Source organism: Antrostomus carolinensis, unplaced genomic scaffold (assembly GCF_000700745.2).
Source record: "Antrostomus carolinensis isolate BGI_N321 unplaced genomic scaffold, ASM70074v2 scaffold42349, whole genome shotgun sequence".
Lineage (NCBI taxonomy): Eukaryota > Metazoa > Chordata > Aves > Caprimulgiformes > Caprimulgidae > Antrostomus > Antrostomus carolinensis.
Window position 1 is genome coordinate 3,537 of NW_010337228.1, and position 13,756 is coordinate 17,292.

The window sequence follows — 13,756 nt, forward strand, 5'->3', positions numbered from 1 at the left end:
GAGCTATTTCCTTTTAGTCCTGTGCAGCTACAGCTGGTTAGATTGCTTTTGCTGCTCATTCAAGGGTGTATGGGGCCTGAACCAGGGCACCCCATTTTTGGTGCAGGGGTTTCTTAGTTGAACTTTCTCCTTTCATCACAGTTTGGGCTTCTGATTCAGCAAATATTTTTAAAAATGTTTATGTGTTCTGCCATACCATGCGTTTTTTGGGGTCTTCTTGTAGCTGTATTCAAGACTGCAGGCATCAGCCTAGGTAGTTTTTTTTTCTGAGGTTTTTGCTGCATTAACAAGCAAACTTTAGACCATGGGCTTTTCATACATGAGTGCTCTGGGAGCTATTTCCTTTTAGTCCTGTGCAGCTACAGCTGGTTAGATTGCTTTTGCTGCTCATTCAAGGGTGTATGGGGCCTGAACCAGGGCACCCCATTTTTGGTGCAGGGGTTTCTTAGTTGAACTTTCTCCTTTCATCACAGTTTGGGCTTCTGATTCAGCAAATATTTTTAAAAATGTTTATGTGTTCTGCCATACCATGCGTTTTTTGGGGTCTTCTTGTAGCTGTATTCAAGACTGCAGGCATCAGCCTAGGTAGTTTTTTTAAGCAAACTTTAGACCATGGGCTTTTCATACATGAGTGCTCTGGGGTTGCTGGTAACTGGGTTTTTACCACGTGCCAGGCAGTAATCAAAGATGTTCAACCATCATATAGCAGATTTCACACCTGGTTTTGTTCAGTTTTGAAAGCATATTCTCACTTCCACAATAAAATAAGAATTTTGGAGCCTTTTTTTCCGCAGTTAAAACTGTTCCTAGCACGTGAAAACCTCAGTGGCTTCTTATATTTTGGCTTTTATTCTGTAACAAGAACTTATTTGATGCCTGCACTGCTTTAAAATTGATTTACATTTCAACAACATGTATTTGCAAAGAGTCTTGCAATTAACAAAAAATGAGAACGACATCCTGTGTGTTTCAACCTGCACTGATTGACAGTGTTGCTGATACAGAAGTTAGAATATTTCCCAGCTGTCTTCTCAGTAGTTGTATTGCCTCTGCAAGGTTACCAGGAATAAATGCTCATTTATTTCAGCAAAGCCAGCAAATATAAGTCAAGGACATACAAGAGGCAGGATCTGTCAAATAAAAGGGGCTATTTCACTGGGTTCCCATTGTGCCTATAACTGTACCATAATAGGATGAACAGCTTATGCTAATAAAGTTAGATCATAAGAATAAGTGCCCACCTGTGCTGAATGAAACACAAATCCATCTGGATGGAGCAACAGTCAGATATGTAAAGAGTCAGCTAGTGCAACTAGCCATCAGCTTAATTACTCATTTGAATTACAAACACAACTTCACAATAATAGGTTGATTAGTGCTGAGCAAGTATCTCAGGTTACTGCACTGCATCTGTAAACCTTTCCCTCTCTTTTGTTACGTGATATGACTGAAAGCGCTGGGAAAAGATGACTTTAAACTTACCTTGGCAGTAAATTGTATGTCACAGGAGGTTAATGAAGCATCTCTCTCTAGGCTTTGCTGTAGTGGGCAGCCATACTGTGGCTCCCCGTTACACAGCGCAGCTCGCAGGGCTTAGATGAGGTCTTTGAAGACATGCATGCAATCTTCTGTTTTGTTCCCAGCTATTGAGCAAAGTTATATCTTGTTAACTGTATCTCTGTAAATATGCCTCTATATTTAAAATCAGGCAGCAGCAACCAACTCCAGCACCTGCAATCCTGTACATCTGAGGTCAGGATTCTTACAAGTTGCCAAAAATGGTCTAATGAAAAACATGACCTTCAGGACTTGCCATATATATCACTTAGGGAAATGACTTACCTTAATGGCATGACATGGGCTGGTTTGTTTTTTTAAAGAACTTCTGTTTCTTGTCTTGTCCAGAATAAAACTGGAGTATAAAGTGGTTGTGAAATCAAATAGCAATCCTGATGCATAGCTTTCAAAGGACTCAATTATACCCATTCTCTTCCTGACTGCTTTAATGAGGTCTACCTCATGGCCTTTCAGAGCTTTAAAATAAAGAAAATCCTCTGAGATGTTATAGTGAAAAATTTAAACAGCCTGCCTACTTTAAATTCAAAACGATGGAAAAAGAAGAAAGAATGTTCTTGAAAAAGATGTGCTTTTTCCAGCACAGGTTTTGAAATGTTCACATGGTCAGCCTAATTTTTCTCCTCTGTTGGAGAATTCAAATTGAAATTGCTGATTCAAAAATTTTCCACATTTGCTCAAAACTCTTTAGCTATTTTTGAAAGATAAAAGGTAGTAGTCTTTTCCTTTGTTCCTTATACTCCTTTACACACATTTTCTGTTATGGAAAGTTTTTCACTCTTACAGAAATGAGCTTGCTGCCACTAAAAATAGTTTACTTCACAAGGTCAAGCATTTACAAGTGGCCAATTATTTTCATGACAAGCACATAAGAAAGTTTTATTAAAGGCAGCAAATGACCATCTTTTGCCCACACACAGTGGGGAATATACATAAAGCATCAAACTGTCTTGCTATGTATATAAGTATGAAAAAAGCAAAATATAATTGCTTGTAGAAGTGTGGGGATTTTGTGGACTTTGTAGTGTGTATGTTTGATTGTGCAACCAGAGAAGTGAAGAGAGAAGGCGGGCTGGGGGGGGAAGCATAAGAAAAAAAGATCAGAACAGCTCTGAATATACTACTTAAATGATAGTAAGGAATCCTGTATTTTGGCTTTTAGAGCTCCACCTTCTCTTCAAATACCTCAAATTGTGTATGAAGATCCTGAAGTCAGTGGAAGGAATCGCTACAAATATTTTGCACAGTAAGGAATGATTTACTGATTTGAAACAGAGTTCAGAAGCTTGCCTTTGTGCAGTTTAAAGAGCACCTAAATATATGCTGGAGCTTTTTTTTTTTTTTTTTGGTCTTTGCTGTTGGATCTTTGATCATTGCTACAGAAAATCTAAATAGTAACCAAGTTTTAAATCACAAGGTCTTTTAAAATTAACACTGTGCCAGAATGTTCAGGTAATGAGTTACCATATAAGCAAAAGTACCAGGCATTCTGTACTTAATAGTTACTTGTAGAAAACTTTAGGCTGTAGATCCTCCTACACAGAGGAAGATGTTCACAAAGGCATTGTGGTTCTCCAGACTTCTGGAAAGGTGACTTTATAAGAAGGAAACTTTTAATTCCCAGTTTCTGGCAGGAGCAGAAAGGGAGCAAAGGGAATACTTAATTAACTTTTCATCGATGTCCTCTACTGCAGGACTGCTCTGCACCTTTCAGAATGACACTGCAGGTCAGTGATGGATTCAAGATCTGAACCAAGAGCTAGCGTACAAACACTTTCAACTTAGTCACATACACTTTTAATTACATTCACTATTACAGTCAGCAGCTAATGGCCAATATGTCCAATTAAATATATATAAAAATTTGCCAAGTTTAATAAATTTAAAATTTGTGGCTCCTTTAACAACAGCAAAAAAGGGAGAAAGATGATGTTATCTTATGCAATTTGAAATTAAGCTTCAAAGGCTAAGGGAAATTGATAGTGAACTGCAATATGCAAACTGTAAGAATGCCCAAGAAGGAATTATTAATATGTCACTGAGCTCATATCACTTTCAGGATACGTCATAAAATACTGCAAAAAAAGAGGAAACAATCAAATTAGATAAATCCAAAACAGATTACCTTGCCAGCTGATTGTAGGAATTCATTTAAGGATTTCAAGAAGTTATTAAAAAAATTCTCTCAAAAGCTGAAAATGAAAAAAACTAATTAGTGAAACATAAACAATGTTGTGAGCACAGTCAAAACAAACTTCTTTTGATTTTTGTCTTGTTTTGCAATTCCACTTTCTGCTTTGGCAGAAGAATAACACTCACTCCTACCGGTGAAATATTCTCTGTTGCTCCTTAGCTATGAAAGAATTATTTACTATTCAGGCACGATTCTTAAATATGCAAGTACAGAACCTAAGTTGTGGAAAATCAGTGTAACGCCACTGAAATTAGTGGACTACACTTTTTCCAAACCATAATGATCTTTTATGCTCATGGTTGTTGTCTTACATCTGCATTCTCTCTTTTCAGACCTCTCATCCCTTCTAGTAAGCTGCTTCCACTAAATGTTACTTATGCAATGGCAAAGTAAGTAGTGAGTTCTGGAATAATACTGTTGTAATGGGTCACATCTCACTAGAAGAAGAATTGGTAACTATTTTGCTGGTGCCCAATATTTTTTGTAATGAACCAACAGGAAAAACTTGGGAGGTAAGGAAGAGTTCGTTCACCATTGAGAATTCCTGAGGAAACAAGTGACTGACTGGTTAAGAGTTTGCTTGCAGTATATAAGTAATGCTTTGTGGGTAATGGGCACGTACCTCAAATGCATTATGGTTATTTGGCCTGAAACAGAAAGCCAAGTGTCTCTGAATTCTCAAAGAGATACAAATACAAAGAAGATTCTCCACTAGAGCAGTATTGTTGGAAAATCTTCTGATAGTTTATTACAGTCTCTTTGATAGTTGCAATGCTGTTCAGTGGTGTAGAGCATCCATAAAGTAGTCTAATGTGGTTTTTAGTGAGGATCAGATTTTGAGGGGACATAAGACTCAGTTCCTAGGAGAGTCAATGGAAGTTGCAGGCGCTTACATCCGAATTGAATTTTTGTTCTGGCAGTGTTGCAAAGGCAAACAGGTAAGATAAATTGAAGCACTTCATTTTATCCTCAATTGTTAGTTACTTTGTGACCGTTAAAAGCAATGCTTTAGAATGGCTGCATAGGGAAGATTTGCATGTAATAACTTGTGAGAGATGAAACCATAAGATTTCTGGGTTGCTTACCTAAGGAGGGAGGTTTCAGAGGGTTCGGCGTAGCCTCAGTCTGCTTTTTCTAAATATGATGGAGTTAACATCAATGGGAGCCATGTTAAGATAAAACAAAGCACATTTAGGTATCCTGCCTTTGACTTAGTGGTGTGTTTCTGTTTTTCTTTTTTAAATGAATGTGACAAATGTTCTTCCATCTTGCATCTCTTTTTAGGACAGAGCCCTATGTCCATTCAGCTACAAGAGACAGCAAGGCCTTTGGCCCCAAGTCACGAACTTTGGGCACACAGACAGATTACAGGGATGGTGAAACCCAGACGGATCCCTATTCCCCTGCATATGTAATTCCCAGTGGCTCAGTCCCTGAACTTCTGACACTTGCTACACTCACTTGGGGTGAGTTGAAAAATCAAGATAAATTATAATAATCACGTCCCATCTTTAGCAGGAGGTTCTTTTTTCTCAGTGCCAGGTTTCAAGTCTATTGGCAGCTTTGGCAGCCCTTCATTGTCTTACTTTGGGGCACTTACCTCTTTCTAAAATAGGCATGATATTTACCTACTTAATAGCACTATCCTGTGGTTGTTTCATAAAGAGTTTTGAGCTTATTAAATGTAAAAAGGTCAAATGTTTTACAAATATGAACTAGTAGCAGTTTTTCCATTTACCTGCTCTTCAGCTATTCTGAGTTAGATGTCAGTAAAAAACCAGTATGAACACTGCTGCCCCAGAATACACCTGTGATCCTCATCTCCCAGTGATGATAGCGATGGACAGTGGACATGCCAAAGAAAGTGCTCATTCTCAGAAAATGTCTTACTGGAAAAGTTTTTCCTCCTTTGCAGCCTGCAGTAGAAGAATGAAGCACTAGTGTTAATGTCAACTAAGCTATAGCAGCTGCAGGTCCTATCATTCCTCATACTGTAGAATTTTACTGGCCTTAGAGGTATTTACTTCTGGCTATTGACAGTTCTGCTTGTGTTTAACATAAGGGCTTGTGCTCATCCAGCCCTCTAATACTTTTTGGTGGTGGTTATTTGCTGGATTCACCATTCTCCTAAAGAGCTACTACTTCTTGTTCCTGTAAGGTCGGGGGCTACCAGCAGGACTAGCTGAGGTGGAAATGATTGAACGTGCCCGGGAAAAACGTGCATGGGAAGCAACTCTTCCAGCCATGGACAACGCCTCACAAATCACAAAGAGGAGGAAAATGATGGAAGAAATGGAGAGGAAGGAGTGGGCCTTTAGAGAACAGGAAATAGAAAAGTAGGAGTCCATTTGTACTCTTTATTTCCTTTCATTAATGACTGAGTAGAGAAGGAACAAGAAGGTTTAGGGGACTGGCTGAAGGGTACAAGCCTTTTATTGCTGCGAAAAATCCCCTGATTTCGGGAAGGGATATTTTTGTTAAATTTAAGAAACCACTACCACAATACTTTTCACCAGTGCTAAAATAACTTTTTTAAAATGAGAGATTAAATATGAGATATGCAATATGAACTATGTGTAAAGTAGTCAGTTGGTATGCGGGATTTGATGATGACAGCATTGCACAGAACACTGCAGAGTACAGTAGGTCATACCTGGCCTTTTCTTTCCTTTCAGGTTGCAGAAGGTTCGATTGGAAGTCTTAAAGAAGCTGCTGCAGAGGCGAGAGGAGAATCAGAAAGAACTGGCTGCCAAGCGCTTGGATGACCACTGGGAAAATCATCAAAAGGCTAAAGAAGAGAAAATAAAAAAGATTCAGCATGACTGCGCACTGAGTAAGTTCAAAAGACAGGGAGAGAGCAGTATGAGACTTAGTTTCCAGACAAGCCATTTCTATTTTCACAAGGCAGCAGTCTTTATTCAAGATTAAACAGGCTGCATCCACAATATAGATATGCAGGCCAGCATTTGTTCTAGTCAAACAGGTCATGTTCTTCTCTTAACTAGCAAAAACTCTTGTGACTTTCCAAAGATACAGCATTTTTAGAACTATCTGTATGAATAACCTTCTTGCATTTGTGTTTCCTTTTCAGTGCTCAGGAAACTGGTAGCTAAGAGGAAGAATGTGATGGGGAAACTGGAGAGACGAAATATCATCCAAGAGTATACTGACTTTGCATCACAAACATACGCTCCTTTGTCTAGAATTGGTTATTTCCCAGACAACCATTCCGAACGCTATGTGGTAAAAAACTTCTATCTTAACACCTTTGCAGGTAAGGTGTTTTGGAAGACTTAGTTTGTACGGGATATTTACTTAAAATATTAACAAAACTAAAATTTCTCTCCCCACCGCTCCATCAGTTACTTGATCACTGTTTGTGTTTCTTAGGACTGTGTGAACTGGACGCATTTCTCCCAGATTCTGTCACCCAGGTCAAGATTAAAGCTCCAAAACCTAAGTACACTATCACTAAGACTGGATTTATTAAAAGATCAGCAAGGCTAGAGGCAGAGCTTGCACAGGTTCACCAGGTATGGAGCTGCATCCAGGAACCTGTCAGTTCTTAGATTTGAACCACCGCTCAGAAATGTAATCAGGAAAACACATGTGTAAGATTTCTCCTGATTTCCTGTGCTAAATTCATATTTTCTGTAAGACAAATTCAAGGACCAAATGGATCACACACTCAGACTGTTGTAGGCGTGACCAGTACTGCTTGGGAACTCAGTGTGTCAGTACTCTCTGTCCCTAACATCTGTGCTTCTGCTCCAACCCTATAGAAAACAAGCTGTAAGATTTCTCCTGATTTCCTGTGCTAAATTCATATTTTCTGTAAGACAAATTCAAGGACCAAATGGATCACACACTCAGACTGTTGTAGGCGTGACCAGTACTGCTTGGGAACTCAGTGTGTCAGTACTCTCTGTCCCTAACATCTGTGCTTCTGCTCCAACCCTATAGAAAACAAGCATAGCTGCTTCTGCTCCAACCCTATAGAAAACAAGCATAGCTGCTTCTGTCTCCCTACAGATCAGGTATTTGGATTGGAACCTATTACATCAGTTAGAAATTCTCTCCTGGCATTTGCTCATTCTCATTTCTCCTTTGCTTTTATAATGCACATGTAGCAAGCCTATGGGTTAAACTGTCAAACTACTAGTAATTAAATAAACCAAATCTGGATGCATATTCTAAAAATTATGTAAGTTTTAAAAAATGTACATCTTAAGTACCTATTGTAAAAACAACTGCAGCAAAGCATGATTAAAATGACCCCACTCATAAAATCTGATCAGAACGGTGGATGCACATCACTGTTGTTCCCTAACAGCAGCATCTGATTTGCAAACATGCTAATAGTGTTTTGCATATCTTAATTTATCACAACTGTTCATGCAGATGAGGTGTCCATATATGCAATTAACCACTGAGGGAAGAAGTGCCTCATTTGCATCTACAATCACAATATTTGTAAATTACATGCACTTTTAAGTACGCTTCTTGTGATTCTTGTTGAGAGTTACCTTTTTTAAAAATCAGGCATATTCTTGGCTGGTTGCTGTATCTCTGAAAAATATTTAATTTGATTTGTAAAGCTTGGCAACTTTCATGTATGCTTTATTTAGTGAAGAAATATTTCATAATTGGAAATTATGTGTATAGCTTTCTTGTTGTAGTGTAATTTAATAACACTCTCAATGTAGACAGTAACTTTCTACTAATTAATTTCAAATTGAAATCTTGTTCTGAAAAATCAATCATATTATTTAAAATTTAAATTCCACTGGATCTTGTAAAAGACGAAAGATTGCCTCTGATTATTATTCAGAAGGAAAATTTTCAAATAAAATCTTGAGCACCACAGGGAGTGTTCAAGAACTAAGGACATTGATTCACTACAATTTTTGAGAAGAAAACACAGCGGTATTGAAGGAGTTTGAATCTGGGTTCTTTCTGCAAAAAATTCAAGTAGTGACTGTGTATAATCTGGATCATAACATAGTTCTCATAGTTCAGCAGAATGTTAGTCCAGGCTTACAGAGCTGAATTCCAATTACAGCAGTTGTATTCTGTTTGTTTAAAATACTCCTCATGGTTTGAAAGGCTATAGTGGAGTGTCTAAACTGTAGTCATTGAGAAGTATGCCCTAATGCTGGCTGCTCACACAATAATGTCTCTTCGAAAGAAAAATTGGTGGCCAAAGGGAGACAGAATGCAGAACAAAAGCAGACAGTTGTGCATATTTTTTTTTCTTAAATCAATGTAGGTCACTTGGTCTACCTTGATTCATACCAACTGAGGGGCTAACATAACTAATACTCATTTCCTCACCACAAAAAGGCAAAATGTATATTCTTTTGAAATCACAAAGCATTTCCTTTGCAGGCAAAGATGATAAATGCAATATGCAAGATTTTACTGCTGCTTTTAGATATACAAAAGTAGACACCAGACCGGTTGGTCCAGACAAGCAGAAAGTGCTGAAGCTGTAAAACACCCCGACTGCCTTATCCATCGTTAGATTTAAATAAACTTTCTGTTCAGAGCAACAAGAAATTACTGCCCTAATTAGCACTTGAGCTCTGTGGTGCTGTTACTGTGGTCACTTCTCCCATCAGAGGCTTTTGCTTCTTAGGTTTGGTGGCTATAGCATGTTCTGGCTTAGGAGGGCCTCTCTTGACACATTCACCTCATAAACTATTGGAGCTGTCAAGCTGAGGGCAGGAAAGGGTACAGATTACTTGAGGTGACAGAATTTAGCTCTTGAGAGGACAGCTGTCTGACCACTGGGCATAAGCAGTCCTAACCATGCCAACAACCCCTGTCACACACAGTATGAAAGAGGTTTATAAGCAGGCAGTTAGGGATCACCATAGAAAGGCACTGTGTTGCTTCGCATTATTTCTATAGCTGAGCAGCTAAACCAGTTTTCTTCTCAAAAGCCTCTTTTTAGTGCTGTCCTAGCCCACTTAAATGTAATTTTTTTTTTTACATAATCCTAGAAATAAAGCAGAACTCTAGAAAACTGAAAGAGCACAGAGACTAGAATGAGTTTCTTTCATTCTCCCTGGATATTCTGTGGAAGGAGGTGGCAAATGGAGGAATTTTAATAAAGGAAGTTTCCAAGGCCTGCTTCTCTGGCCAAACAAGTGGCAAAATGCACTAGTCCTCCTTGTTATGTTCCTCTTGGTTTGCCATATGGAGGGTTTTCCTAAGCTCAAAGCTTGTAAGAAGGGATAAGCAATTATCCAAGGAACTACAAAAAGGATCTGTGTTCTTGAGAATAAGAACAGCTTCTTCCAGACTTGAAACTAAGCCAAAAATAAGTGATTTTTTAGAAACAGACTTTTTGAGGACTGTCCTGAAACCTTTTGCAGGAGTATTATGTACACTAAGTATTCTTTGAACAATTCTCTAAAACAAGAGAGCGTGGCAGAAACAGGAGTGGCCCAGGATTTACAGTAAAAACAACAATCAGCATCTGAAGCCAGATCTGTAAAAGGAGAAGAAAAGCTAGTTCCTAGCCAGCGCAGACGACAGTGCTTTAAGGAATGTAAGTGAGCCATTATATAGACAGCCTCGTGTGAGAATCCAAAGCATTAATGAGATAGCATACATACACATAGCTAATTACTACAGGAAAGAAATGCAACTAGGTAACTGAATTCACCAAGGAACAGAGGAGCTGCTAGAAGAAATCCCAGTGCAGAACAATGCGTGACTTTAGGCTGACCCTGTATGCTCTGGTGACTCAAGAGGGGTGAAGTGTCAGGTAGTTTCGAAGTGCTGGATCAAGATGATATCAGAACAAAGAATCTCTCACCTCAGCATTAAGTGCAGCTCTCATCACGTCTGTTTTCATTTATCCAGTTGCTGGAAGGAGGTGGAGAAGTCTGGGGGGGCCAAGAATGTCTCTGGAGAAAATCTCTGCCAACTTCAAAGCGTAGGAAAACCTGTTCAAGCAGTTATTTCGTCAAGAACAGATCTCCAACACAGTGTTAGTTGGCTCATGCTCAGACAAGCTCTGAAAGCTATTATGTCAGTCTTGATCAGCCAAGATGCAGCAGCCATGCTGCACTGCAAAGTAGGTAGTCAGTCCGTCCTTGGTGATCTCACCTTCTTCATTCGCTGGCAAAAAGGAAGAAAGAGAAACATGACTGTATACTCTGTGCTGTACATGAAAATAAAATATGCCTAGTGTCTTGTGAAAAGGAGAGGATCACAGAGAAGATAAGGGAGGAATCTAAAGAATGATGTATTTGAACGGAGAGTCATTTCTCAAGCCACTATCCTGTCAAGAGTTCTGCTTCTATCAGAAGCTAGCAAAGAAGCTAAAGTGTATGGCCAAAAGCATGGGTGCCATTTGCTGTTCACTGCTTTTGCAAGGAAAATTAGAAAGAGATTAATTGGGTGGTCCTTCACTGTCCAATCCAATGAGATTATACCAGGACTCTGAGCCTACTATCTGAAAAAAGTAATGCAATCTATCTCAGAAAAATTAGTGTGATATGTAGGCAGTAACATTTTAAATATGTTGTACAGAAATTTAGCATTTTTTTTCTTATAAAATAAAGTATTTTACAGCAATTCTTGGGCCCTGGTCTCCCTAGTTTGAAAAAATAGTAACTTGTTAAGTTAGGCAGAACCAGTTAATGCAAAAAACATATTTTCTTTTTCTTTTCTTACATTAAAGTCTTAAAATAACTTAAAACCTCAGATTAGAGAAAGCAAATGGTAAGCATGTTTTACTTAGTACACATAGCAAAGCAGGCAGTCGACTGTGCTGACATGAAAATGTAAAACCACTTCTGGGAACTGCAGTATTTCGCAAATCTACATTAATAAGAAGTCCCTCTTGTCAGAAGTGCTCATAGATTTTTTTTTCTGTCTTTAAAAGTTGTTATTCTGGCTGTATTTTGTTATTCTGGTTAGCAAGAAATGTTTTTGGAGGCTAAGATTTTATTAGAAAAATTCTTATGAATGCAACATTGTACTAATAAACATAGGAGCCATTGTTTTCAAAAGAATCACAATTACAGCAGCTTTTTTCTTTCAATTTCCTCCCCCATCATGCAAAACACCTTATAAATCATAGCAAGCACTGTTATAATCTTCATGCCAGACAGCAAGAGCTCTAAGGTCATCAAATACAAGAAACAGTTCAGGAAATCTCTCACCATTTTTGAGCTATAACAATTTCACGTGGCTTATAAGCAGTTTATAGGCTTTGATTCTTGCATTATTAACATGGTTCATTTCAGAAGTTTTCAATAATAAAGCGTTTTGTCCCCTCCACCTAGAAATATCTCTCATTTTCTGGAGCCATTAATTATCCTGGCCTGAAAGGTCAGATCCAATGTGCAAGAAGATTTTTGTACAATGACCACTGGAGTTTCAAAACGTCATTAATTTTACAATTACATTCTGTGCAAGTGCCATCAATTTCTTCTTACTGGAGAGAGAAATTCAGCATAGGATTTTTTTCTTAAGTTTTTCTTTGGTTTCCCTCCCTAGTGAAATACTGTATTTGAACATTTGAAAGAGAGAGAGCGAGAAAAGAAGAAAGGCACACTCTTCCTTGCTGGAATATGTCTGTTCTTTCAATAATAAAGACTACAGATCCTACCCATACAGTGGTAGGATTATAATTTTGAAGCTTTAAATTTACATGCCATCTTCCCTTTGCTTCGTGAGCCAAGTGTGATGTCCTACAGCAGGCAAGCGTTGCCACGCAATTGGAAATTATTATCTGAATATATTGAAGTAGCTTGTGATGGGAAGCTGGCAGGACTGTGGCTCTCTAAAGAGTTTGGCATTGAGGCCATGGTGGCATTTCCACTCCTAGCCTGCTTTGACTGACAAGGCTTGGTATCTGCCACCAAACAGCTGTAAGCAAGATAAAACCCACTCTTCATGGACTTGTGGATTGTCTTGGTAGAAGGAAGTTCTCAGGCAAGTTAGTTTCCCTTTCCACCTTAGTCCACTTGTACAATTGCTGTGGATGCCACTGGGCTGCTGGGCAGTTGTGATGAGCAGAGAAGGGTTTCAAAACATATTTTGCAAGGAAGGGGGCCTGGGTCATTCAGTTCAACCCTGCACAGTAACCACGAATCATACAAAGACGTTTCACTGAGGCAGGGCCACCGAACAGTGACAATACACTCTTCAGGTGACCCCCTTCATAAAAATCTCCTGACTGCATAACATTTCTAACCCACAGTAACAAGCGTTATACCTATAGTTAAAGGCAAAGAGTTATAACCATTCTCCAGTGATACGTAAACTGTAATTAAATTGGGATATTCCTACTCATTTTTCATGTTTTGAAAGAATCTTACCTCTATTTTATAGGAAATTAATGAATGTTTTGTCATTACATAAAGAAAGTAACACACACAACTGCCTTTGCTTGCATATGGGTCAGTGTTTAATTGGTTCAATGAGATTCCCATTCTAAAATAAAAAAACCCAAACCCCTCATTTATGCTTTTATTTAAGAATATATTATATTAGAGACTAAGTTCATACCAATTTTGGATTAATTTTAGGTGACTCACTCTATGCAATTGCTGATGACTTACTTGTAAATATAGTAAAATAACTCTCACTTCCTTCTTACATATTATTTTGAAGCATCAGTATTTTCTGGCCCCAGCCAATAGCCTCAACTACTGCCCATGTCCAGTTTTTCAGTTGATGTGCAGTAAGAAATGGAAGCTACAAGCCTGCAAAGTGCAAAATACTTCCAGCTCCCTGTAGGTTGTGCGATCAGCAATAGTCAGCATCTAGAGGACTGGTATTATTGTGTTGTTCTATCTAACTTAGTTCTGATTAACTTGTGTGTGTATTCCAGGCACTACTAGAGAAGAAGAGTAAAGCCAAGGAGCCAAAGAAGCCCCTTCGTGTCCTTGAAAAAGTAGAAAAGCTTGTTCCTCGGCCACCCACTCCAATCCTGGAAAAACCATCACTTGTAAGTGGGCTAGT

At 38.6% G+C, this 13,756-nt stretch overlaps 1 protein-coding gene across 1 annotated transcript in view; it reads left to right on the top strand.

The window, feature by feature from the left end:
• Nucleotides 1–13,756, top strand: part of CFAP91 (cilia and flagella associated protein 91) — a gene marked incomplete at both ends in the record, with an annotated part of 27,439 nt that overhangs the window by 2,854 nt on the left and 10,829 nt on the right. Inside the window, 8 exons of the mRNA XM_010175110.2 lie at nucleotides 2,738–2,821; nucleotides 4,102–4,158; nucleotides 5,054–5,235; nucleotides 5,928–6,105; nucleotides 6,445–6,602; nucleotides 6,861–7,043; nucleotides 7,160–7,302; nucleotides 13,626–13,742. Coding sequence (XP_010173412.2) covers nucleotides 2,738–2,821; nucleotides 4,102–4,158; nucleotides 5,054–5,235; nucleotides 5,928–6,105; nucleotides 6,445–6,602; nucleotides 6,861–7,043; nucleotides 7,160–7,302; nucleotides 13,626–13,742 — 1,102 coding nt within the window. The remainder of the gene's footprint in view (nucleotides 1–2,737; nucleotides 2,822–4,101; nucleotides 4,159–5,053; nucleotides 5,236–5,927; nucleotides 6,106–6,444; nucleotides 6,603–6,860; nucleotides 7,044–7,159; nucleotides 7,303–13,625; nucleotides 13,743–13,756) is intronic.